Source organism: Equus quagga, chromosome 9 (genome assembly GCF_021613505.1).
Source record: "Equus quagga isolate Etosha38 chromosome 9, UCLA_HA_Equagga_1.0, whole genome shotgun sequence".
Taxonomy (NCBI): Eukaryota; Metazoa; Chordata; class Mammalia; order Perissodactyla; family Equidae; genus Equus; species Equus quagga.
Genome location: NC_060275.1, coordinates 328,597 through 355,149, shown reverse-complemented (window position 1 = coordinate 355,149; position 26,553 = coordinate 328,597). Strand labels below are relative to the sequence as shown.

Below are 26,553 nucleotides of genomic sequence, written 5' to 3'. Positions count from 1 at the left end.
GGGATGGGGACCAATCTCTAGGACAGGACACCCTGATGACCATGGCGGCAGCTCCCTCTTAAGCAGGGTCACTCCCCAGGGAGGAGGACGGGTTCCGAAGGCCTTCCGGGGCTGTGGCAGCGACCACGTGCCTCGTGTGGTGGCCGTGACATGCCTGTGATGCACAACGGGGCCAGCAGGGCCCTGTTCCAGGGCGTGAGCCCAGCCTGCCTCCCCAACCCAACGTCTGGTCTGTCAGTCTGGGGATGTGGAGCTGCGTACAAAAAGCTACAGTCCATCCTGGCTACCTGGACCCACTGCCCCGAGGACCACAGAGGCAGGCCGCGGGAGGACCACAGCCCCCAGCGCGGGAGACTCCCAGGCCGGGGAGCCTGCCAGGCGCCGTCCAGCAGCAGCGGACCCGTCCGGGCGGGGACAGGGACATCAGAGCAGCAGCGGGTCCCCACGCGAGGCCTGTTAAACCGGAAACCGTCTCCACGGCAGCAGCCAGGAAGTGTCAGCCGTTAAAACCGACGGAAAACTACGCGTTTCCAACTCCAAGCGCCGACGCGGACGCAGCGGACCCCACGGTTCCTCCGCTCGGCCCGGGAGCAGCTCGTCCGCAGCGGCTGAGCGCCTGGAGGAGGCTGGGGGCACGCGCGCCGAGTGTGGACACACACCTCGCTCCAGGGCTTGACGCGAAGCAAGGACACAGCCTGTTAACCATCACGACAGAGGCCGCACGCGCGAGGGTCGTGCTCTGGGGAAGGCGCCCACGATGAACGGTGCCGCATCCCGGCTTTCTAACCGGCTCCTCGGAGACTTTACCCACGTGGCTCCCTTCCGGCGGGCGCCGCCCTGCACCGCAGCCAAGCGGCCGCCCGGCCGGGGGCGTGTGCCCAGGCCACCTGGGCTTCGGCACCACACCCTGTCGCCCCGGGGGGCGGGGTGGGGGGCCCTGGGAGGGACGCAGCCCCAGAGCAGAGGCCGCGGCCGCAGGGTCTCCCGGCGGACGTGACATCGCCGCATCGAGAGTGGGAATGAGGCGGCAGCAGAGGGGTCTTCCTCCCGTGAGGGCGGCCAGGCGTCGCCTCCGCCCCAGGGGCCCTCACGCCGCCCGTTCCCACGCGGGTCCCAGCGCCCCGCCTGCAGGGCAGAGGCGCCACGCTCCACCAGTTCCCAGGTGCGCGGGGCGGCGCGCACAGCAAGCACAGGAAGCCGGTGCACAGGTCCAGCCCCAGGCCCTGTGGCCAACGAGGCGGACGGGAGGCTCGACGTCGCCCTCGGACCCCTGGGAGAGCAGGGCACAGCAGGGCAGCACGGATGCCCAGGCCGAATGGGGGACACAGCCTGCGGCCCAGGGCACGCCCACCCCACAGAGGGGCCAGGCTCCCGACCGGACGGGGAGCAGACACGCAAGAGGCTCGCCCGTGGAGGCAGGCGACGCACAGGCCCGGCATTGAGGCAGGCTCTGCCGCTTACCACTGCATGGCCTCCGACCTAGTGACTCAACCTCTCTGTGCCTCAGATTCCCTATCTGTAAAAATGGTGTTAATCATGGTACCCTCTGTATAGGCCGCCATGAGAATTAAATTAGCAATTTCACATAAAAGACTTAAAACAGGGCCTGGCACATACGGACACTCAATGTCAGCCATGTTTAAAAACAAAGTCCATGTGGCTGGGGGCCACTTGGCCTCTTTCCCACGCCATGGCTGGACTCCACCCGCTGCAGCTCCATCGATGACAATGATGCTGCACCACTTCTCTGGGTCCCACAGGGCTGGCGGCGTATCTGCAGCATCACCAGTTTCTGGTGAAAAGAACCAAACCCAGGGAGGCCAGCCGGGGACCAAGCCAGGCACCTTCCCGCCATTCCGTCTCAGCTCACTCGGGCTCCACCCAATCCTCCACAGTGAGTTCTCCATCCTCACCTCACAACCTGCAAAAGTGCCCCCACCCCACTAGCAGGATCTAGGCAGCTCCCGGGCCAGGCAGAGGCTGCACCGACACACCTGGGCCACCTCGGGACGGCAGAACGTGAGGAGGCCCCAGGAATGACGGTGCCTCGGCAGGACGCGGGGACCCACCCGCAGGCCAAGCAGACAAGGGTCTATTCAGAGTCAAACAGGAAGCCACACATCCTTGCTGCTGTCATTAAACATGGGAATGCAATGAGTGTCTGCAGAGGAACCAGATCTGGACCCCCTTCAAGGTGCCTCCCCAGAAGCAGGTATTCGTCAAAGCGGAGCTGGGGCAGCACCAGGAACAGCCCCACACCACCCCCTGGTGGGAGGCACTGGGAAGATGAACGCAGCCTGGGGACCGTCAGACCAGCCAGCCGGGGGTCCCCAGAACAACCAGGGTGGAATTGATCCTCAGGAGCCACGGACCAGAGCCCCCAGGATGCAGGAGCCTGAAGACCACGAGACGTCTTAAGACGCAGGGCGATCCGACAGGGTCCTGTCCTGCGTCACTGGAACCTGGCGGGCCGGGGGGCATGGCCAGGACGGAAGGGCTCATCGGTCCAATGGGGACCGTGCAGGGTGCTCGCAGACCTGCCATTGAGCGCCCACTCAGCGACTTATTCTCAAATCGTTCAAGAACAAAACTGTCCTGAGTCCCACCTTAACTTTGTGATGGCTCCAAACTTTTTTAAAATACTTAAAAATCAACTTTCCATGAAGACAAAACAAATGTCCCATTCCTTCAAAAGCCTGCTTCAGACTAAAACGCAGCTGTCATCACTTAGCTTGTTTTGGGCCGCCCCAAGCATGCGGGCTTATTTGTCTGATTCTGCTAAGAGCCCACTGACCGTACTGGGACATGGCCCTGACCTCTGACCCCACATCAAACAAAGAAGGGGGGAAGCCAGCCCCACAGGTGTGGGCGATGTGGGGTCCATTGGAGTAAGCCCAGGGCAGGGGCTCCGTGGGGTCCAGGGGCTAGGGAGGGGCTGGCCTGGAGGAAGCTGTGTCCTGGGAGCCGGCAGACACCAACCAGGGGAGGGGCCGAAGGCCTGCACACACACCCACTGATGATCCTGACCATCTGGCTGCAGAATGAGCACACATGCCCTTCCCAGCCTCCACGGCCGGGGTTCACAGTACCGACCCACCTTCAATCCCAGCCACCCCCACCACCACACTCACCCAAGGCGGGCAGGCACAGCAGCACAAAGCCCACTGCTATGGCCAGAGATGCAGAGACCCAGACAAAGGCCCCCAGGACAGACCAGTGAGAAGGAGCATGAGCCCTCATTCAAAAACGCTGTCAGAGAGCTGAGCCCGTCACATCCCCGTAGCTGCCCCACGCAGAGAGCGAAGCCCGTCATGTCCCCATGAAAGCCCCACTCAGAGAACTGAGCGTATCACGTCCCCGTGGGTGCCCCATGCAGAGAGCTGAGCCCATCACGTCCCTGTGGCTGCCTCACACAGAGAGCTGAGTCCGTCACGTCCCCATGGATGCCCCACTCAGAGAGCTGAGTCCGTCACGTCCCCGTGGCTGCCCCACGCAGAGAGCTGAGCCTGTCACGTCCCCATGGATGCCCCATGCAAAGAGCTGAGCCCGTCATGTCCCCGTGGCTGCCCCATGCAGAGAGCTGAGCCCGTCACGTCCCCATGGCTGCCCCACTCAGCTGAGTCTGTCATGTCCCTGTGGCTGCCCAGGCAGAGGTGAGCTCCAGTCTATGTGTTATGGTCAGTCGGCCAGCCTTTCTGGCTTCCTGGAATTGCAGGAGCCTTTTTCTCTCCCTATCATATCTCAGTACTTTGCTGTTAGTTTCTGCTGAGTGGGGTGCCCCAAAACAGACACCGAGAGAGGCCTGCAGCCGGAGCCCTGTGCTCCCTGCTCTGCCGTCCTGCCCTGCAAGCTGGGTGACTTGAACAACTTCTGTGACCCACGACACAACCACACATGGTTGGACTCAGCAGAAAGTGCACCAGAAAGTCTGGGGCGCAGAGGGACTGAGGCTCAGGTGCAATGGAGCCCCAACCCAGGAGTGCCCCAAAATACAGGAAGCAAAATCTGACAGACGTCCATCATATCCCCATGGCTGCCCGCCCCCGTAGGATGAGGCTCACTCACCCTGCAGCAGGCGGAGGACACCGTTTCTGCCTTGGCTTGCTCCTAGGCTGGAGGCTCCACAGCGGGAGCAGCAAGCCAAGAAGACAGGGGCTGCAACCCCCTCGTGCCTGCACTCAGAGCCGTGGCCTCACCCGAGCGAGGCCACTGCCGCCCTGCTGCCAGCTCCGGAGCAGGGTTCAGAGGGTCTGTCCCGGAAGCAGGGGTGTGAGAACAGAGAGGGCCGAGAGGTTCCCAAAGGGGGAACTTAGCTTGCAACAGAGCATGGCGCCCACAAAGGCAGTGGGAACCTGGTGATGGAGCAGCTAAGAGGAAGCTGGAAGCTCCATGATCCCAACAAGCCCACAGCAGACCCCCTCAGTCCACCCGAGAGACAGCTGAGACGAGCCCTCCTGAAGACACGGCAACTGTCAGACCAGCCAGAGACGCCACTATCAGACCTTAACCAGATCAGACCTTGGAGCAGCACACGCCCAGGGCACTGCCAACACCAACAGAGCAACCAGCCGGCGACTAGCGGAGGCCCACGGGTGAGTATGATACTGCTGGTGGCAGACCCACCATCTTGACGGGGACTGAGGAGAGTCCAAGACAGCTAGACCCACAGCCCTACCGGGGAGGGCAGCCCGGAGACGGTGCTGGTCCAGCCAAGTCACCAGACACAAGCAAGCAGACAGGCCCTCCCACCAGGGTGGGGATCAGTATGCAGGGTTGCTACAATATGTTCACTAAAAAGATCCTGTTTTCAATAAAATATTTGGGAAGATGCAAAGAAACAGGAAAGTGGCCCACACACAGAAGAAAAAAATAAAGAAACAAATTGCTTTTGAAGGGGCACAGCCATTGGACTCAGCAGAAAAGACTTCAAAGAGCTATTATAAACATGCTCAAAAAACTAAAGGAAATGATACATAAAGAATTAAAGGAAGATATAATGACAATATCTCATCAAATAGAAAACACCAAGAAAAAGACAGAACTTATTAAAAAAAAAGAACAGGATGAAAATTCTGGAATTGCAAAGTACAGTTACTGAAATAAAAATTCACTACAAGGTCCAACAATAGATTGGAGCGAGCAGAAGAATCAGTGAACTTGCAGACAGATCAATAAAGACTATGCAATCTGAGGAACAACAAGAAAATAGAATTAAGAAAAATGAACAGAGCCTCAGAGAAATGTGGACAATATTGAGTCACCAACATCTGCACGGTGGTACACTGAAGGAGAGGAGAGAGAGGAAAAGTAGTCAAAGAAATAATGGCTGAAAACTGCCCAAATTCAATGAAAATATTAATCTACACACCAAGAGGCTCAACCAACTCCAAAAAGGATAAACACATAGTGACCACACCCTCACACATCATAGTATAAATGTTAAATGCCAAAGAAAAAGACAGAATCTTGAAGTTGCGAGAGAAAAATTACTAACATATGTGAAATGCTGAAAAGAAAATCAACTGTCAACCAAGATTCCTGCATCCAGCAAAACTTTTTTAAAACAAGGGCAAAATAAAGACATTCCCAGATAAACAAGAACTGGGAGAATTCATTCTTAGCAGTCCCATCTTATGAGAAATACTGACAATAAGTTCTTCATGGTGAACGCTGGGGACATCAGGCAGCAATTCTAATCCACACGAGAAACACAGAGAGTGTAGGTAGAGGTAGTTATGCAGGTAATTGCAAAAGACAAAATAAGTGCATATTTCTTCTCCTTTCCTCTCCCAACTGATTAAAAAATTAAGTTAGTATAAATCTGAAGTCGATTCTGACAAGATACATACTATAAGCTTTAGAGCAATTACTAAGAAAATAATAAAATACATATAGTTAAAAAGATCATTAAAGGAATCAAAATATTATACTAGCAAAGATTCGCTTAATACAAAAGAAAGCAGCAAAGGAGGAACAGCTGGGAAAGAAGATAAGACGACGTACAGAAAACAGGACGCCAGACGACCAACATAAACTGAACACCCTCATTTCATTAAACGTGAGCGAGCTAAAAATCCAATCAAAGGGAGGAATTGCCAGAATGAATTCTTTTTTCTTTTTTGAGGAAGACTGGCCCTGAGCTAACATCCGTGCCCATCGTCCTCTACTTTATATGTGGGACGCCTGCCACAGCATGGCTTGACAAGTGGTGCCACGTCTGCACCCAGGATCCAAACTGGTGAACCCTGGGCCGCCCAAGTGGAATGTGCAAATTTAACTGCTACACTACTAGGCCAGCCCTGGATTTTTTTTTAAAGAATCACTATATGCTGTCTACTGGAGACACACTTTAGATTCAAAAATACAAATAAGGTAGCGGCCAGCCTGGTGGTGCAGTGGTTAAGTTTGCACGCTCCACTTTGGGGGCCTGGGGTTTGGCGGTTCGGATCCTGGGTGCGGACATGGCACCGCTTGGCAAGCCATGCTGTGGCAGGCGTCCACATATAAAGAAGAGGAAGATGGGCATGATGTTAGCTCAGGGCCAGATTTCCTCAGAAAAAAGACGAGGATTGGTGGTGGATGTTAGGTTAGCTCAGGGCTAATCTTCCTAAAAAAAAAATGACAAGGTAAAAGTAAAACAATAGAAAAAGATATACCATAGAAACAGCAACCACAATGGATCTGCAGTAGCTATACTAACGGCAGAAAAAACAGACTTTAAAACAAAGACATGTTACTAGAAATACAGGGAAATTTTATAATGATAAGGCTCAATCTATCAGGAAGATAAAACTATAAAGACACACGTACCTAACAATAGTGCCCAAAACACAGAAAGCAAAGACTGACAGATGTGAAAAGAGAAACAAATAATTCAAAAGTAGTTGGAGATTTCAAAATATACTTTTAGTGATGGATATAACAACTAGACAGAGGAATAAGGAAAGAAAAGACGTGAACACTACGAAACCTAAGGGGCCTGCCTTGGCCTCTGCTCAACAGCAGCAGAGCACCCTCCAGGAGAGACCACCTGCTGGGCCATCACACAAGACACAATTTAAAATGACGGAAATAACAGAAATAATGTTCTCAAAACTACAATGGAATTAAATTAGATATCAGTAACAGAAGGAAATCTGGAGAATTCACAAATATGTGGAAATTAAGCAACACACTCGTAAATAACTAATGAGTCAAAGAAGAAATCTTGAAGGAAATTAGAAAATATTTTAAGAGCGATGGAAACAAAAACACACATACCAAAACTTAGAGGACGCAGCTAAAGCAGTCCTTAGAAGGCAATTATGGCTGTAAATGCCACATTAAAAAAGAAGAGAGGAAAAAATCTCAAATCAGTAACCTAAACTCCCATCTCAAGAAACCAGAAAAAGAGCAAACTAAACCCAAAATAAGCAGAAGGAAAGAAATAATAAATACTACACTAGAGAATAGAAAAAAGATCAATGAAACCAAAAGTTGGTTCTTTGGAAAACATCAGTAAAATTGACAAACCTTTAGCTAGAATGACCAAAAGATAAAGGAGAGAGAGACTCAAATTACTAAAATCAAGAATGAAAGAGGGAATATTACCACCAACCTCACAGAAATGAAAAGGGTTACAAGGGAGCCCTAAGAACAAGCGTATACCAACAAATTAGATAACTCAGATTAAACAGACAAATTCCAGGAAAGAAACTATGAAAACCAATTCAGGAAGAAATAGAAAACCTGCATAGACTCACAGAAGAGACTGAACTAGCAATTTTAAAACTTCCCACAAGGAAGAGCCCAGGCCCGGGTAGCCTCAACGGAGACCACTGAGCGTTTAAAGAGCTGACAGACCTGCAACCAGTAGTAACAAGTCCTCGAGATCTAATGCATAGGACAGTGCGTACAGACAGCAACACTGCATCACAATCACCCAACTCGCTAAGAGACTAAAACTAATTACTCCAACCACTAAAAAGAAATGATCCTCAGGGCTGGCCTGGTGGTGCAGTGATTAAGTTCACGTGCTCCACTTCAGCAGCGCAGGGTTCACAGGTTCAGATCCCAGGCTCAGACTTACACACCACTCATCAAGCCACACTGAGGCAGCATCCCACATACAAAATAGAGGAAGCCTGGCACAGATGATAGCTCAGGGCCAATCTTCCCCAGCAAATAAAGAAAGAAAAAGAAATGATAATTACGTGATATGACAGAGGTGCTCATTATGGCTACAATGGCCATCACATTACAATATACACAAATGTACCAAATTAACATGTTGTACATCTTAAATTTACACAATGTTGTATGTCAAATATATATCAAGTAAGTTTTTTAATTAATAAAGAATTTATACCAATCCTTTACAAACTCTTCAATAAAACAGAGGAGGAGGGAACACATGCCATTCTCAACTTATTTTAAGGTCAGTACTATGCTGATACTAAGACCAAAGTCATCACAAGAAAAAAAAAGACCACTATCTCTTATGAACATGGACACAAAAGTCCTCAGCATAATACTAGCCAACAGAACTCAGCAACTTCTCAAAAGTATTTCACATCGTGATCAAATAGGATTTATCCCAAGAATGCAAGGCTGGTTCAACATACAAAATCAATCAACGTAACAAACTGTGATAATAAAGGACAAAAACCACACAATCGTCTCAACAGATACAGAGAAGCATTTGACAGACGTCAACATCCTTCCACAATAAAAACCCTCAACAGGGTCTGGCCCCGCAGCTCCACTTCAGCAGCCTGGGTTCATGGGTTCCGACCCCAGGTGCAGACCTACTCCACTCACCAGCCATGATGTGGAGGAGTCTCACATACAAAATAGAGGAAAGACAGGCACAGATGTTAGCTCAGGGCCAATCTTCCTCAAGCAAAAAGAGGAAGTGATTCCTCACCAAAAAAGAAAAAAACACTCAACAAAGTCAGAAGAGAAGGACGCTGACTGTCTAATAAAGGGCACCATGTAAAGCCCACGCTGACATGACGCTAAGGGTGAAGACGAAACACATTCTCAGTGAGATCAGGAATGGGACAAGCATGTCCTCTCTCCACTTCTAGCCAAGAAAGAGAAATAAAGGCATCCGACTTGAAAGGAAGAAGTAAAACTCTCTTTATTTGCAGACGACGTCATCTTGCACATAGGAAACCCTCAAGCACCCACTACAGAGCTATCAGAACTAATGAACGAGTCAGCAAGGCTGCAGGATACAAGATCAATATGTGAAAACCAGTTTTATTTCTACAAAGTAGCAACGAACAATCCAAAATGAAATTAAGATGACAATCCCATTTACCATAGCATCAAAAAGAACAAAATACTTTGGGATAAATTCAACAAAAGAATCACAAAACTTACACAGTGATAATTTCTTTCTTCCCTTCTTTCTTTCTGCCCCCCTCTCTCTCTCTCTCATACACACACGCACGTGCACACACACACACGTGCACACGCATGGAGAACGGGCAGCCTTCTAGGAACTACTTCATGCTTGGAAACAGCAGGCTGAGGACTGGTTAGTTTGCTGGAGAGGCGGCCACGCTGGTGAAACGACTCATGCACTGTCGCGAGGAGGCACAGGCAGAAGTGATGTCAGTGGGAACAAAGCTGCAGAGAAGGCAGCGGGACGAGCGTTCTGGGGCGCCTTGTGCAGCGTGTACGTACCCAGATACGACCGCCTGGGGGGGGGCTCTGATCTCTTCATCCTTATTATCTGCAGCTACATTTGAGAGAGAAACAGAGAGGAAGGAGAGAAAAGACAAAAACAGACGGGTTTTAACTCTGGTAAGCAGCTGTGTCTCCCAGCCCTTTGTGCTTTTCTTTTAAAAAACCATTGGAACACAAAGACCACAAGATTTTGTTTTCTGTGCATTAAGAAATCCACTTCTGAACTATTTTTCTCCAAACCCAACTCTCTTCTAAAATAAGTGCTTGAGGCAGGGGGAGGAAATGTGGGGCCAAAAATGAAAAGTTACCCTGTTTCATTCAAATTCTAAGATCCGAGGTGGCACAAAGCCCACCACGCATCTGCTACGCTGAGAGAAAGTCAGACACGCTACTTCTTCCCCAGAAACTCCTCTGCACACAAGCTCGGCTGCCGTGGAGCTGTTCCAGGGTCAGAACTCCCCAGAAGGCTGCCTGATCGAGCTGCTTTCCGAGTGCACTGGACAAAGTGCCCACTGTAAAAGGGGAGCGGGTTCAACTCGGGAGCTGGACCAGCACGTGGCCCAGTGGCAACGCCTCATGACACTGAGTCAGGGAGCATGCTGGGCAGCGGCCCCCTCCATGGCCAGCCAGGAGCACAGACTCAGCAGGTGACAACTCAATTCTGAGGCACCTTGCTCCTGCCGCCAGCAGCCCACCCCCACTGAGACCCCCCAAGTCTGTCCACCCGGGACAGCAGCCGAGGCCCTGAAGGACACAGCCAGAGCACCTCAGGTGGGGCCCGGGATGGAAGGTGGCTAAACAGAACAGTGAGGCTGGAGTGAGTCACTGGGACCAGAAAGCAGAGGTGGGGTCAAAGGTTGTGGGTCGTACGCCCCAGGCAATGCAGACTCTACCTAAAAATGGAAATGATGCAGGTAAACAGCTAAAAGCAAATACCAGACCTTGTTGCCTGGACCTGGGGACAACAGATGCTCACAGATGCTCAGAAAGGAGTCCCAAGGGTTTTACAAACCAATAACATGGCACCACGCAACCTCCTCTCCTCACCCCAGCCTCCTCCCTAGCACCACCCACCTCCTGGATCTTCTGGGTTCTGATGACCCAGAGTTGGCCAGGTTTTCTCAGCTTTTTGCTCCTATTTCTTAGATTTAGACTAATTTCACCATTCACTGGCACCTCCTCTAAAGATCAAGGTCCCAAAACAGGGAGGGACGGAGGGGGAAGTGGGACGAGGAGGAGCAAGGATTCGGAAGACAGGGCTCAGTTTAGCTGCTTGTGCAGATCAGATGCTGTTTCACTTCTCATCTCCAGGCTTGATGATGCACAGCTGACAGACAGAGCTTTGCAGGGGCAGAGCAGGCCAGGACAGAGGCACAGGAGGGCGAGCGTGAGTGGTTGCAGGGTTACTGGGACATAAGCGATGGTGCAGCAGCAAGCAGCAGGTGGGGAGGGGAGCACGTCAGGGTGGGAAGAGTCACAGAGCACACCAGACTCTTCCCCATGCACAACGTCGAGCTGCCTAAGGCTTCCCGGCTGGAAAGCAACATGATCAGATCTAGTTTAGAAAACATCCTTGTGTAGGACGGACTGGAGAAGAGTGAGTCCTGAAGCTAAGAGACATGAGAAATATTTTCAACAATCACATTCCATAAATCTGTACTCAACACAAACTGCAGCCAGGCACAGAGGATCAAAAATGGCCCCTGCAACGTTTCTAGTCCCACACAGTCCGCAGACCCTCACCATGCCATCAGGAGGTGGTTCTACGTTCTCCCCTTGATTGTGAGCGGGCCTATGACCACTCCAGTCCACAGAGGCAACCCTGTGTGATGTCCAAGACTAGATCTTTAAAAAGATACAGCTTCCACGGTTCTCTCCAGCTGCCACGTTGTGAGGAAGCACAGGCCACATGGGGAGGCCACGTGTGGAGGGTCCAGCCGAGAGCCAGACACTTGAGTGAGGGCTGAGTGAGGACTGAGTGAGAGAGACAGACCAAGCAGCTGGCTGACAGGGCTGTCCCTACCAAGCTCTGCCGAACTGTAGATTCGTGAGCAAAAATGTCCTTTCGAGTCACCAAGTTTGGGACTAACTTGTTGAGCAGCCAGAGACCGGAATGAAAGACGATGAGGCAGAAGTCCCAGCGTGAGCTGAGACAGCCGAGCATTGGTTGTTCTGGACGGCCAGAGGCCAGGACGGGGCCAGCAGGGTGGAAGGCTGCTTGGATGACATGAGGCCAGACCATCAGCTGCTTCCCAGGGGCTTTAGGCCCTCGTGACAATGTGAAACCCACTGCGGTGGGCACAGGAAGAACCTGTGCGCTAGAGAGACTGCGGGCTGGAAGAGTGCACAAGGGTGGGGAGGGGTCGATGGTGGCAGGCAGGATGCAGGGTGATGGGGACCAGGAGGAGGTAAGATTGCAGTGATCCAGGCAAAACTCAGAAGAGTCCAGACGATACGGGTAGCCAAGCCTGCATCAGTGTAGGGGCAGTGGGCAGGACAATACAGGATTCCTGTGACCTGATGTCTAAGGACTGATAATCCCCCGAAAAACACAGAATGGTTTGTGGATCAACATTTTACCTTTGTGGGGAGGTCCCCAGCCTTCATTCTCAGAATAGTATGTGACCCTCCCCAATTTATTTATTTATTTATTTTTTTGGTGAGGAAGATTGTTGCTGAACTAACACCTGTGGCAATCTTTCTCTGTTTTGTATGTGGGACACTGCCACAGCATGGCTTGATGAGCAGTGTGCAAGTCCGCACCCAGGATCCAAACTCCCAATCCCCGGGCCACCAAAGCACAGCATGTGAACTTGACCACTATGCCACTAAGCCAGCTCCCCCCAACATTTTTTTTACAGCTTTACTGAGATATAATTACATGCCATAAAAAATTCACTCTTTTAAAGTATACAATTCAATAACTTTCAGTATATTCACAGAGTTGTGCAACCACCACCACTATCTAATTTTAGAACAATTTCATCACCCTATAAAGAAACTCTGTACCCACTGGCAGTCACTCCCCATCCTCCACCCAACTCCCCAGCCAATTCTGTTCTGGAACTCTGTGTGTTGAGATTTGAGGCAAATGTCAAATGAATTCAACCACCTGACTGTGAGCCACAGACAATTTTGCTTCTCAAATAAGATGGAACAGTGAACCGAGCTGTGTATCTGCTGGTGGCACACCCACGGAGGCACCATTCCTAACGACTGTGAAACGGTCATCTGACGGTCAGACCCGTGATCCTCAAGACCCGCTGACAAGAGACCTTCTCGGGAGCCTGGCTCTCAGCCTCGGCCTCGTTATGGAACTGCTGTGAGCAACAGGGAAGGCAGGTGTGCGATGACTCTGCAAGGTCCCATTGTTCTGAGATCCCAGAGCAGCGAGTGGAAGATCAGAGCTGCAATCCAGGGCTCTGTAGGGGTCAGCCTGGAAGGACCAGCGTGCACGCCTGCAGCGGTGCATCTACTGGACGACCTCCGAGCTGCGTCCCCTGAAGAAGCTAAAAGACAAACTCGATCCAGCCAGTGCCCAGCGCCCAGACTGTGATCTCCAGACACCACGTCCAGACGCCAGGGCTGCCGGAGCAATGGCTGACTCCAGGTCTGGGGCAGGAGCCATAGGGCTCCGTGGAGCAGGCCGACTGAAGAGGCTCCCACTGACCAGAGAGGGCCACAAGGAGAACAGCAGCCATCAAGAGAAAGGCGTCAAATATGTTTAAATCCATCACTCATAGCAACGTGAACACAAACGTGGTCACCACCACAAGACACCAGGAAACAATCTGAAGACCGGAGAACAAAGAGAAAGAGGCAGGCGTCGACCTACCCTCCCTTTACAAATCGTATGCTGGATGACTAAGTCACATCTGCAAGGAGCTCGCTCTTCAGAGAAGCACTCCAGCTGACAGGCGAGCAAAGTCTGACACCAACACCCGCAGCCCCCGTGACGCACAGCCACGCACTCAGCGCCCAGCACCACTGACACCCAAGAAGCCACCAGTCAAACACGCGCCTCTAGGAGAACACGATGGTCCTGCCAAAGCAAGAGAACCACTCCTGCTCTGGTCAGGCCTGTGGTCTGGTTTTCTTTGTAAAAACGTTCTTTCACAGGCAAACCAGAGACAGAGGCGGGGTCGACTACCACGGGGCATCAGCAGCAGCCAGGCAGGGTCCCCGCAGGGATCCGCAAAACGCAGCCTGCAGGGAGCCTCAGGAGTCTGTCAAAATGCAGATCTGGTTCCACAGTCCGGATGAGGTCGAGATTCTGCATTTCTAACAGGCTCCAGGACACTGCTGCCGGCCCACCATCCACCGACCACACGTGCAGAGCAAACGAGACCTCGTTTCAACAACAGATGCATTTCAAGGAGGAAAGGGAGTTGGGGGAACCTGCAGATTAAAAGACAAATCAAGAGCAACAACAAAAAGCTGGGAAACAACCACAGTGTGCAGCCCGACTCGAGGAAACAAGCCAGTTGACAGATCCAGAAATGGATGATGGGTGAGACAGCTGGAAATTCACACACAAATTCATATTTGATAAGGGATTATTAATTTTTATGGGTGACAATAGTATTGGAGTTATTTTTAAGTCCTTATCTTGTGGAGATGCATTATAAACTATCTACAAATAGGATGTGTCTGGGGGAGCCGGCCCCATGGCCGAGGGGTTAAGTTCTCGCGCTCGGCTTTGGTGGCCCAGGGTTTTGCCAGTTTGGATCCTGGGCGCAGACAGGGCACCACTCGTCAGGCCATGCTGAGGCGGCGTCCCACATGCCACAACTAGAAGGACTCACAACTAAAATATACAGCTATGTACTGGGGGGATTTGGGGAGAAAAAAAAAAAAACCAATATGTCTGGAATTTGCTTCAAAACCACAGGAAGAGGATGTAAACAGGGTCCAGGCTGGAGGTGGACGCGGTCATACAGTGCTCTCCCTGCTCTTGTGTATGTTTGAAATTCTCCACAAAAGGTTAAAGGTAAAAAGGAAAAGCACAGCACACACAAGACAGACCAGGCTCACTCCGAATGCACAGCTACACGGTGGGCACACACTAGCTGCTTCAGCCAGCTTGTCCCTGGAACACACAGCCGCGGTGGGGAGAGGCATCGTTGGTCCTGGGGATGTGACCCCACCTGGGCCCAGGCCGCCCTGGGAGGCTGGGTCCCCAGGACACCTCGAGCAGGGGTGGACCCCACACCCAGCCCTACCCGCTAGAGCAGGGGCAGGGAGAAAACTGCCAGTGGAACAGACGTAAAAAGCTTGATCCTAATTTTGAAAAGGATCCCCATTTTGTGACAGACTGACTGTAAAAGAAACAAAGAAAAACTGGGAAAGTGTGCCCAAAGGTTCAAAGTGGTCACCTCCGGGTGGTGGGACGGAAAGCATTTTATTTTCCTTGTCTTCCTCTGTCTTCCCAAATGTCTACAAGGAGCACAAATTGTTCTTTGTAACAAATTACATATTTAATTTTTTAAGTAACCTATTTTTTCTCCTTAATACTATTCATGTTTCTTTAATCTTAACTTTCAAGTTGAAGTTAATTCAAAATTAAAAACCGCCAAAAAAGTTAGCTGGAAAACATTTAAGCTTTTCTTTTTCAGGCTGTCCATCCTATGGGCACACACAAACATGGCTATTCAGAGGTTTCTTCGTTCCTCACTTCAGTGTGAGGCTGAGCCTGCGGGCCCTGTGACTCCACTCCAGAGCCTTTCGGCCTGAGCGGCTGGGTTTTCATGCCCCCACACTTCTGGCAGGTGAGCGGAAACAAACCCACCTGCTGCACTAAAAGCCTCCCGTAGGCGTACGCTGGACCTGCGCGTCCCACACGCAGCAGACACAGAAACAGGTGAATCTGACCTGGATTCAAGCATCTAAAGTGCTGACAATAAGACTCTCAAGAACCTCACGCACGTTCAGGGTGCCCCACAAGCGGAGTTTAAAAGTGGACTCTGTCTGGGGCCCAGCAGGCAGCCCAGGTCGTGAGGCTTGGCCCGCATCCTCCCCGAGAGCCGACTGAGAGGGGTATACGGCCGGGCGGCTCCACCTGCAGGCCCAGCACCACCTGGGAGCAGCCGAGGCCGCTCAGCCCCTGCTCACATGGACGCCTGCAAACTCCAGCCCTGACGGCACAGCCCGCAGAGCTTCCACAACCTCAGGGAAGAGGCCGTGTTCACTGCCCAAACGAGTTCCCACAGCATGGGCTCATCATCTCCCAGCCCGGGAGGCCAGGAGCCTCACACAGTGTCACAGGCTAAACTCAGGACACGGTCCTTCTGGAGGGTCCAGGCAAGAACTCAGTTCCCGCTCTTTCAATGTGTTGGCAGAATGCAGGTCCTCGTGGCTGGAGGACCGTGGTCCCGTGTCCTTACCGCTGCAAGATGAGGCCATCCCAGCTCCAGGGGCCCGAGCCCACGAGCCTCTGGCTCATGGCCCTGCACCTCCTTCAGAGCCAGCACGTCCACCTCTGACCGCTTGTCCTCCTCCTCCACTCGCAGGGCACGTGATGCCCTCAGGCCACCCAGGCTCCCCACTCTCAGCCCAGCTGGAAGCACCCCTGCACAGCCCTGTGCCAGGCGAGACGACATCAAAGTTCCCAGGCGTGGACCTGTGTGGGGCCGTTATCTGCTCACCAGAGAGGATTGCCTGTTAAAGTTCACAGTCCAGCCCCATCCCTGGAAACCAGGATTCACCGTTTTAACTCACCCCCAGTTAACCCAAAGAGAAATGCTCCTTTCGGGAGAATTTACACAGAACTCTAGAAGTCAAGAGAGAACAGGAGACCTCCAGCACCCCGCTCCCTTTCTTATCAAGAGCTTTCCCGGCAAGAGGCCTCGAGAGGAGGCACAGCTCCCGGCTCCACAGTCCCCCAGAGCCCCCGCCCTCAGCATGTGGCAGACCGCAGCAGGGAGCGCGTAGACGCGCTGCTGAAGGTGTTCTGTATTCATGAGGTCACGTAAAAGGCAAACTCTCAGTCTGCTCCGTGGGCTGGAGGCTCACACGCCGGCTGAATCTGCATCCTACATCACCAGAGCCCACACTGCTTCAAACCAGGTCACGAAACCCGGTCTCAGGTTCCAGAGCCCGAGTACAGGAGACTGAGCAACCCGGGGCACCGAGCATCCCCTCCAGGCCTTTCCTCCCTCCCGGGTGAGGACGAGGGCGCTGATAACCCTCCACTGCCCCTTCTGCGGTCGGCTACAAGACCCTGTGAGGGTCAGAGGGGCACAGGTCACAGAGCGAAGAGCAGAAGGCTTGTTTTCTAAGAGAAAGTGAAGAGCCAGGCTCCTCACCTCCAATGGCAGCAGGCGAGAGAAGCCTGCTTTCCAGGCAGGACCAGAAGTGAGTCCCAGGCCCCAGCAGGGAGGGCCGAGAACAGAGCCGGGAGGAGGAGGGAATACGGGGGAGAAAGCACAGAAACACACGGCTCATCTCTGCGGCGTGACAGGCACTATCTGGCCCAGGCTGCTCCCCAGGGCTGGAGGCCGACCTACTGGCTACAAGACTGAAGTCAGCACACGTGACCTCACTGAAAAGACAGATGCCACGCGAGGTGCCGGGACCACTCGAGCAGGGAGAAGAGCATCAGGAAAACGCACAGGGCAGGACCGCATGGCCGCAGGAATCCCGAAACTAGACAGCCCCTGGAGAAACGCCGCTCTGGGCCACCACTGAGACTGGACACACAGTTGGCAGGAAGTGAGAGAGCTGCCCAGATCTGTCACTGGAGGGAAACCAGCAGACAGACATCCGCTCCTGCACGCGAGAGGCCCGCCAGCCGCATGTTCACACAGAGCCCAGCTCGGAAGGAGCTTTTTCAGAGGAAAAGGCAAAACCAGGAAGAAGTCTTTTCTATTTTCTGAGCCACCAAAAATCCATGGGGTGTGCATGTGGCCCCACACGCCCCCTGAGTGACGATCCGCCCGGACCCACAGAGGCAGCCCTCTGGCTGTGGGCTTACAAGGGACGTGAGAACAACCCCAGGCAGCTCAGGTGCAGCTGGACGTAAACAAAGGGTGTGTTTCACGGACGAGCCAGGCACGAAGTCAGAGAGGAAACTCGCTCACAGGCGCTGTCCTCCTCTGACCGGATCCAGCCGGAAGAGAGACCACCAGAAATGCCCCAACTGTCCCAGTTCAGATCCATGTGTCAGGATGGTCACAGCAAAGATTGAAACGTTAAGATCAGTTAATGACTCGCTCAAATTCCAGTGACGAAACTGTCATCTTGAATTGTTTCACATCATAAACTGTCTGATTAGAGTCACTTAAGATAGTGAAAACACTCACACCAGTTACAGCAACAGCGCCGGTGGGTGAAAGAGAAGTGGCTCAGACAACGACGCACGAGAGCGACTTCTGTTTCGCCCGTGAGCGCAGGCAAGTTTTGCTTGCTGATTTGGGGGCTTCGTTCCCAAAGCGGCTGATCACCAACCTGCAAAGAACCGGCGCTTCACGCCAAGCTCGCCGGCCACGCGGACCTCGGTGCACAGCTTCAGCATCAGCAGCATGGTCAGGATCATGACCACGCTCTGCCAGAGGAGGGGCGACTCGAAACGCCTTCCGAACCTGCAGGTCAAGAAACCACGCGTCAGAGGAGCCGGTGCAGGGGGCGCCCGCCATCCCCCACAGCCGCACCCCAGCGGCCCGGGAGGCCTCTCACACATGGCGGCCCCAGCACTGGATGCTCAGACCTCCAGACTCCATGGGAGGAGGGAGCTGGGGGGGAACGACAGGGCCCCACAACACCCCTCAGCAGGGGAGACCCCATGGAGTCACACGTGGGGCTTCCCCAAATGTCGCACACGCCTCCCCAGGGACCAGGGGGCGTGAGTGTGTCCCCTGGTCCCCAGAGACGGCCAGTGTCCCAGTTCCACAGAGGCCTCAGCCGCCACCAGCAAGAAGCCCACAGCTTCTGGACCACCTGCTTCCCCAGTAAGACTCATCCAGGGTCCAGAGACCAAAGGGAGCTCTGCACGAAGGAGCAGCTGCCCTGCCTCCTGCCTCGGGGGCCTCTGCCCAGAGCACCCCAGGGCGTGAGCAGAGCAGTGGGGCCAGGATGCCAAACTCCACCCAGATCCCACTAGAGAGGAGCAGAAGCGGCCAAGGGCACAGCCCCCATGCCAACCTAAGGCCCTGATGCCCAACCCAGGCCTCCCTGACCCAGACCTTGCTGACCCCTGACCCAGGCCTCACTGACCCCTGACCCAGGCCTCTCTGACCCCCGACCCAGACCTCACTGACTCCTGACCCAGGCCTCATACCCACTCTCTTCTCCAAGTCCTCCACCCCATCTGGCTCACCTAGCCACAAGCCCCCAGGCCTTCCTGCTGACTCTTTTCCAGTGTGTTGACTGTCTCACCAACTTGGCCACAAGCTCCTGGAGGCCAGAAACACAGTCCAATGACAGGCAGCAGCTGGGCCCATTGGAAGACCCCGAACCCCAGGGGCTGAGAACAGCACACCCTTCACACACTCGCTGGGGTCTCAACCGTGGCCACCAGCATCACTGGAGCTATGACACCCATGCAGGCCCAGAGTGAGCCTGCAGAACCACAGTCTCCGAGGTGAGGCCTGGGCGTGGCACCTCCGAAGCCCTGGCCCCAGATCTAGCCTGCTGTTCTGGAGCAGGACTCCTGCTGGGACCTGCCTGCAGGGCGGCCTGAGGGGGTTTCCAAAACTTGGCTGGCAGTAATGATGAAAAAGTCAGGAAGTCCTGGGTCAGTTTGATTTCCCAGCTTCTCCTGAAACACAGAGACCCAGAGACAATGGCAGCCTCCCCACTGGGCCTGAGCCCACACCTGGCCCCTCCGAGGACAGAGGGTCACTGAGCTGGCGACTGAAGCCTGAACCACATACTTGGCAGGTGCCCCAAGGAGACCCCGTCCCAGTGCCCGCCAACCCAGCTGCTGTGAGAAGGAACTACACTAAATCACTTGAGAAACCAAAATAAAAACAGCATTTCACAAAACTCGGGCCGAGGCTTGTTGTGAAGGACAAGATTCGATGCAGCCTGGCCTCCGGCCCAAAGAGCAAGTCTTTGAAAGGTGTGCCTACACACTAAGAAAACCTCACCCATACAGTAAGGAAAAAATGGCATCCGCGATGTAGAGAAACAAGCCCCCGCATTCACTCCAGGGCCAGAGGCCAACCTCCCCAAGCCCCTGTCTGTGCACGCAGGGCACCACCAGAGTGGCTCCGATCAACCTGAGTGCCACTAAGGAGAGCTGGGCACATCCGCTGGACAGCAGCAACCGCCCTCTGCTGGGATGTGCCCTGACCATGAGAACCACCCAGGTAGGCTGACCCAGCAGGTGAGAAGGTGCTGCACAGAGGCAGCTGCGTCCAGGTGAGGCTCCCACAGCAGGTCGGGCCGCCTGGAAAAGCCAGATATTCCCTGGGGGGGCAGGGAGCTAAGATGGAATCTTTAGAGGGCGGCCACACAGTTCCAGGACTGGGGTCACAGAGGCCAAGGCCCACCCCATGTCCTCCGAGCAAAGGACAGAGCAGGCCTGAGTCTCAGACACTCAGGGAGCTGGCAGGAAGGCAGAGAAGAGAAGGGCCCATGAGACCTGGGCCCAAGGAGTGTGGAGGGACCAGGGCAGAGACAGCAGACAGTTCCGTGACCACTGCACTCCTCCTGCATCCCCAGGAAGCGTCACCTGGGCTCACCTGGGACGCAGATGCTTCATCCGAGCCCCTCCAGTGATGCCTCAGGAAGCACAAGGCAGAGGAGCCCAAATGCTGAGTGGTCAGAACAACAAAGGGTTGGCGAGCCAGGCCCGGGGAAGAGAAGTTGCTGCGGGGAAGGGGCGGCAGGCCCCGGGGCTTCCAGGCCAGAGGCACTGGCCGGCCCTGCTGCCACACTGCCCCCGAGTCCCTGCTCCCGTGACCCACCGCCTGCGAGCCTCATCTCTTCTGTAAAGTGTGGCTATAACCCCTAAGGCTGTTTGAGGACATTTCTAGTCATTTCTAGGAACTGGTCCCACTGTCTACCCTGTGGGCCCTGGGGATCGACTGATCCATATGCGAAGATCAGAGGAGGGGGGAGGGAAGGTTCTGGGTCAGGCTGAGGAGACCAGAGATGCTTCTCGCCAGCAGGCTGGCGTCTCAGTGAAGTGCATTACAGTAGGGAGTCTTGACCCCAAGCTCATGTCCGGTTATAAGGCTGAAGATGTGCAGTTTGGGCCATCACGTGAGGAAGGCCACTACCATTTTTTAAATGTTCAATGGAAACGAGTGACTGGAAAAACTGGGGGAAAAGAATCAAGGTTGGAGCTTCCCCTTATACCACAGACAAAAAGTCAAATCTAGATGAACTTGATATTTACAGTAAGAAATAAGACATTAAAGTGAGAGAGAATGGAGTGAATATTAACTGATTTTAGAGTGAAAGGCTGAGCAAGACACAAAATGTCAAAAAGCACAGCTTTTCACAAAAGATACAAAGGGATAAAATAACAACAAAGTTCAACATCATTAGCAATTTTTAAAGGCTAATTAAAATAGAAAGATACTATTTTTTACTTATTGAATTGGTTACACTTTTTCTTCCTTTGATGCTAAAAGTCTGCACTGGCAGTGGTGTCATGAGAGCACCTTTTCCTCTTCTGCCCTGAGAATATGGGCTGGCACAGCCTCTTCTAAGGGAAAACGATGGGACAGCCACCAGCAAGTGTGGGGCCTGCTGCTCAGAGAAGCCAGTCTGCAGGTTCTCTCTTGGTTGCAGGATACATGTGTCTTGCCCCCAGGGAGATACACACTGCAGAGGATGTGCAATCTTCGACCAAGTCTAAGCAAAAGTTTCTACAAGGAACACCTTCTCCTGGTCTTGAAAGTAACAGAGAAAAGCTCAGGGGAAGAGAAGTTATTATCTTCTCTGTGCTGCACTGACTGCTATCATCCTTAGTAGCAGACTGTTACTAGGTCTCTGATACAGCATTACCACATCACTGCTACAATGTTGGTATATCTCAGATACAGTGTTACTCCATCTCTGACACAGTGTTACCACATTCCTCTTAGTGACTACATCTCTGATACTGTATTTCTATCCCACAAGGATGGCACTTGAGCACCATCTCCATGAAAGCATGATGCTCTGGGTCAGAAGGCCCTACAGCACTGTTCACACACCCTGGCCCCCTCCATTCCCTTCTCTACAAAATCACAAGCCTGCAAATATTAGCTACAAGGCATCACTTAGCTCTCCTCCTGGCTTCTGACAACACAAAGGCCAAATGCTGTACATCAGCATTTTATGGAATATGATCTGCTCAATGCTAGTTTTGCAAAAGGATGATAGTGATTGTAAGAAATAAGGTCATTAGAATTCCCTTGGTTTCAGAAACCCTGAGTTTACAAGTTCGGCTGGCCCCTCCTGTGGGACCACAGAGCTGCTCACATGCCTCGCACCACAAATCTCCAAGGGGGATTCCCAGACAGACCGGGGCTCTGAGGACTGTGTCTGGTCAGCTTTGGGAGAGACACTCTTCAGTTCTTCTGATGCCACCACTATTCTAGTATAGACCCAGCTCCTGGCTCGCCTGGAGCCTGCCACAGCCGCTGACCCACGCTCTCCCCCCCCCCCCCCCCCCCACCCATCCCCCATATATGTGTGTATGATACATTCCATACACTGCTTCTGCTGAAACGCAGACCCTGCAGTGTCTGGCCCAGTGTCTGGCATATGGGAAACCCAAAAGCCTATTAAATCAAATGGGCTGCTAACCCATGAAGCCTGGAGGGGGACCCAGGAGTGGGGACTTAAGAGGCTCCAGGGAGGGGAATAAAAGGGAGCATCTGCACCACCCTCAGAAAGTGAGACCCTGGGACTAGGAGGCAGAGAGGTGCAAATCAGTCACACGTCAGGCAGGCCCAGCCTGCCTGCTGGCCTCACCAGGTGAACTGCAAGGGCTGCCACATGTGAAATGCAGGAAAGGGCACCCCCAGGCCAGGGAGGCCCTCAAGCAGCCTTCCCTTCATCCCACACATTTGCAGTTTCCAGAATGCTGGGTGAAGGCAGTCCTGTGTTCTGCACAAGGCAGTGTAGAAGCCCTGAAGTGGCCCAGGACGGCTCAGGAGGCTGACTCTACAGAAAGGCCAATGGCTATGCAGAACCAGGCTCACCAGTGGACCGAGCTCAGCATCCCAGAAAAGGTCGCCCCATGCTGCATCAGGAAAGAGCTTGAGACTCTCTCCAGGGCTCAGGCCCCGCAGGAAGGAGAGAGCCTCTGATCCAATGCCGGTCACACCCAAAGGCACTGACGGGACGGCACTCAAGAAAGTGGGGTAATTTCTGACTTCTCCAAACCAGACACTCAGAGGCAGATTAGACATTCTATGTTCTTTTTGCAATTTTGAATGGTGAGCATACTGGGGGGGAAATCTCTAAGTGGAACTTTTTCACCCATAAGGTGACCCAACCCCAGGCAGCTCTCCTCCAGTTTGGAGAAAACATTTTCCACGGCCTGGAGGAAATGCTGCTTCCCAACCTCACAGGGTGAGCCTGGGCCGGCCTGGGAGCACCCTGAGCACCTTCCCCCCGCCCCCCACACACCCAGTGTGCTCAGGGTTAACTACAGGTCAGACACAATTCTAGTGTGGGACCTACTTCTGTTCAACCTTAAACTTAATTAAGGCGTTTTTAGAAAAGGGAAGCCACTCATCACACTGCTGCAAATGATCTCTGCCCTTAGCCAAAGGGAAGGGAGGAGTCTTCAAACTGCAGTTTTTCAACATGTGCTAAACAAAAATAGCACCCGCTGACCCCTCCCTCGGAAGTAGCCTGGCCCAGACACACTCTCCAGAGGGGCAGCTGACTCACCAGCTCACCTTTTAAAAACCCCAGACAGGGGCAAGACTCAGCACAGGAAGTGAAGGGAGAGGCTTGCTGGACAGAGAAGTCTGTGCTCAGGAAACTCACATCTTGACAGCGATGGTGATGACAGAGGGGACATCCAACGGCACACGTAAGACATGCGACTTTATTTAAAGCAACTCATACCTCAGTCAGGTTGACTTAAAAACCAGTTTGCCAAAAAGCATGATTACTGAAACAGTGACCAAAATGTCAGATGAAGAGCACAGAAGCGGGGCTCTGGACCCGGCTGCTGGAGCCCGCGCCCACTCCACCCCCCCCCCCCCCCCAGGCCTTCCTCCAGAGCAACTTCCTCACTTTCTGTGCAGACAGAGGGGCCTGGAACCGTCCAGAAGCAAGGAAGGTTCCAATGCTTTTGGCCTGAGAAGGATGCCATGAGACCTCTTTTCATTTCCTCTGAAAACTCACCCTCCCAATTAAGTCTGGCTTTAGCAACTGTTGACGTTAACTTCGAGTTCCTATCACAACGCCAATAAAGATAAGAGGAAACTGGGCTGGAAGGAGCAAGAAAAAATAGTCTCAATTATCATCCAGAAAGTTGACTTCCTATTTAAAAGAAACAAAACCACACACACAACAGAGAAGGTGGAAGGCCCTTCGGAGGACAGCCAGAGCTCGCCTCCCTGTCAGGCTGAGGCCCCTTCTCGTGGGGCTTCACCCGGTAGGTCCTTCCCAACCCTCATCACTTTCAGTTACTCTGACACTCAGTCAGTCCGTTTGCTCTCCCCTCCCCCTTGCAAATTCGCCGAGGGCAGTGAACGAGTGACCGGTGAGTGCTAGGACCTAGGACCGAGTGCTAGGGCGGCGCCGGGAGAAGGCCCTGGGGAAGCATCCGATCCGGGGAAGTGTGAGCGAAGTGAGATGAAGACGCCGACCTCAGATTATATGTGAGTCTCCACTCCAATCCTACCATTTTCCCTGGGTAATAATCTCATCTGTTTCACCAACTTCTCGGGAAGTACAGACACTTTCACCTCCCGGCCCCACGCAGAAACCCCAAAAGGAGAAAGCCATCTCTCCAGAAGCACCCACACAGTAAGAAAGCTCCCAACTTACCAAAAGAGAATCCGTAAAATATTGGCCACCAGGAGCACCAGACACACGTAGGCAGAGAAACCCTCGGCGTTCTGAGTCCTCCGGATGTCCCTGTACTGCGGGATATACGGCACCACCCCTCCGAAGACCATGGCCCCAGCGGCCCCCCAGGACACCAGCTGGTGCAGCGGGACCAGAAGCCAATCCAAGCCTTCTGCTTCCATCCCGAACACCTGCGTCGCCTGCCGGCGGGCTGACGTCCGCTTGGCCCGAGGCCCCTCCGCTCTCACGGGATCCTGGAACGCGCGGGGACCGTCATCCCCGCACAGCCGCCGCCACCCCGTTCAATCCTGCACCATCGGAGCCTGGCGAGGGAGGAGAGCGGGTAAGAACTCGGGACACGGGCCTCGCGGCAGAGCGAGGGCCGCGCTCCGCAGGGACAGCCCAGAGGCCGAGGCCGCGCCCCGGGCGCAGCGCGGGCTCCACGGCTGGGGCACGAGGCCCTCCCCGGGCTCGGGCGGCTCAGGGAGCCCTCGGCGCGCGCACCGGCATGCGCGGGGGGAACGGAGGCGCGGGTCGCAGAGGGGCCGCGGGGCGCCGGCCCAGGGCTGAGGGCGCGGGGGGCGGACGCCGGCCCGGGGGGGCACAGTCCGGGGAGGGGCGGCTCGGTCCTGGGGCGGAGGGGTGGGGAGCGCACGGCCCTGGGGGGAGGGTGGGGGACACGGCCCTGGGGGGCCTTGGAGGGTGGGGAGCACTCTGTCCCCAGGACCCCCACCCCGCGCACGTACGCGCACCGACGCGCCGCCCTGGCCCTCACCCGCCGCGCCGCGCCCGCGCCCGCGCCCGCTCTGTCCTGCGTCCGTCTGTCGGTCCGCGCGCCGGAGCCCCGCCTCGGGGCGACGCCACAATGCCGGGGCCCCGCCCACAGGGCGGCGGGGCGGGCGCCGCTCGGTCCTAGAGCGCGCCGGTAGGTCCTGGAAGGATGGGGCGTACCCGGGACCCGGGCGGGAGACGGGGATCGCGGGAGGGGTGCTTGGCCCGCCCTGCGCGGGTTAGGAAATTCCTTTAGGGCCAGGTGCCCACGTGGAGCCGTCTCCACCTGTCCCCGGGCGAGGGGCGATGTAGAGGAGAGCCACACCGAGAGCTGAGGACAGGGTCTTGTCGCCGCCCCACGATCCGCGCAGGCCTGGGGACGCCCCCTCGCGGGGAGGTGGGAGAGTCCTGGTGGGGACCTCACCCCTCGTGGGGACGGGGAAGGGGCCGGGGGAGGGGCCGGGTGGGGACGTCACCCCTCGTGGGGACGGGCGAGGGCCCGGGTAGGGGGACATCACCCTCGTGAGGACAAGGGAGGGTCGGAGGGTGGGGCGTCACCCCTTGTGGGGACGGGGGAGGGGGGTGGAGAGGAGAGTCAGAGCCCATGGGGTCGTCAGGTGGTTCCAGGGGTCCCTCCACGCATTCGTTCCCTGAACGAGTGGGGCTCCCCATCCTGACCCAGGGGCAGACCTGAGGAGCAGGATTCACAAGTTTGCATAGTGTCTGGGGGAGTTTAACCTAGTGGGGGGCTCCTCTGGAGAAACAGAAAAGCACCCCGGCAGCCCGCAGCCCCTGAAGGCCCACGGTGTCTTCTCCACAGCGGCCGCCAGGACTTCGCCCTCGTGACACACAGGCATTAGGTGCATCGTTGCTGAAAGAAGTGCTGGTCACTCACTCTGTGACTTGCTAAGTGTTTCTCGGCTTTTCTCAACCGCACAGTCATGTGAGGTGAACCAAGAGAGTGCCCACTTGCAGATAAGAAATTAGGAATTCCTGAGTTTGTCGCCTGACAAATGGGAGCCCCCAGGGGCTCAGGGAGGGTGCTCAGGACATAGATGCTAATGGGCGGGAAATGCCTGGAGCCCAGGGCCCAGGTGCGGCAGGGGCAGCCAGGACCCTGTGAGAAGCCAGCCAGTCCTG

At 54.4% G+C, this 26,553-nt stretch overlaps 1 protein-coding gene across 1 annotated transcript in view; it reads right to left on the bottom strand.

Moving 5' to 3' along the window:
* The window catches only part of SLC66A2 (solute carrier family 66 member 2), a 71,155-nt gene extending 45,441 nt beyond the window's left edge, over positions 1–25,714 (bottom strand). Inside the window, 5 exon segments of the mRNA XM_046671926.1 lie at positions 9,673–9,694; positions 9,696–9,727; positions 18,121–18,254; positions 24,622–24,965; positions 25,418–25,714. Of these exon segments, the coding sequence (XP_046527882.1) occupies positions 9,673–9,694; positions 9,696–9,727; positions 18,121–18,254; positions 24,622–24,824 (391 nt within the window). The 5' untranslated portion in view covers positions 24,825–24,965; positions 25,418–25,714.
* Between the last annotated feature and the right edge of the window lie 839 nt (positions 25,715–26,553).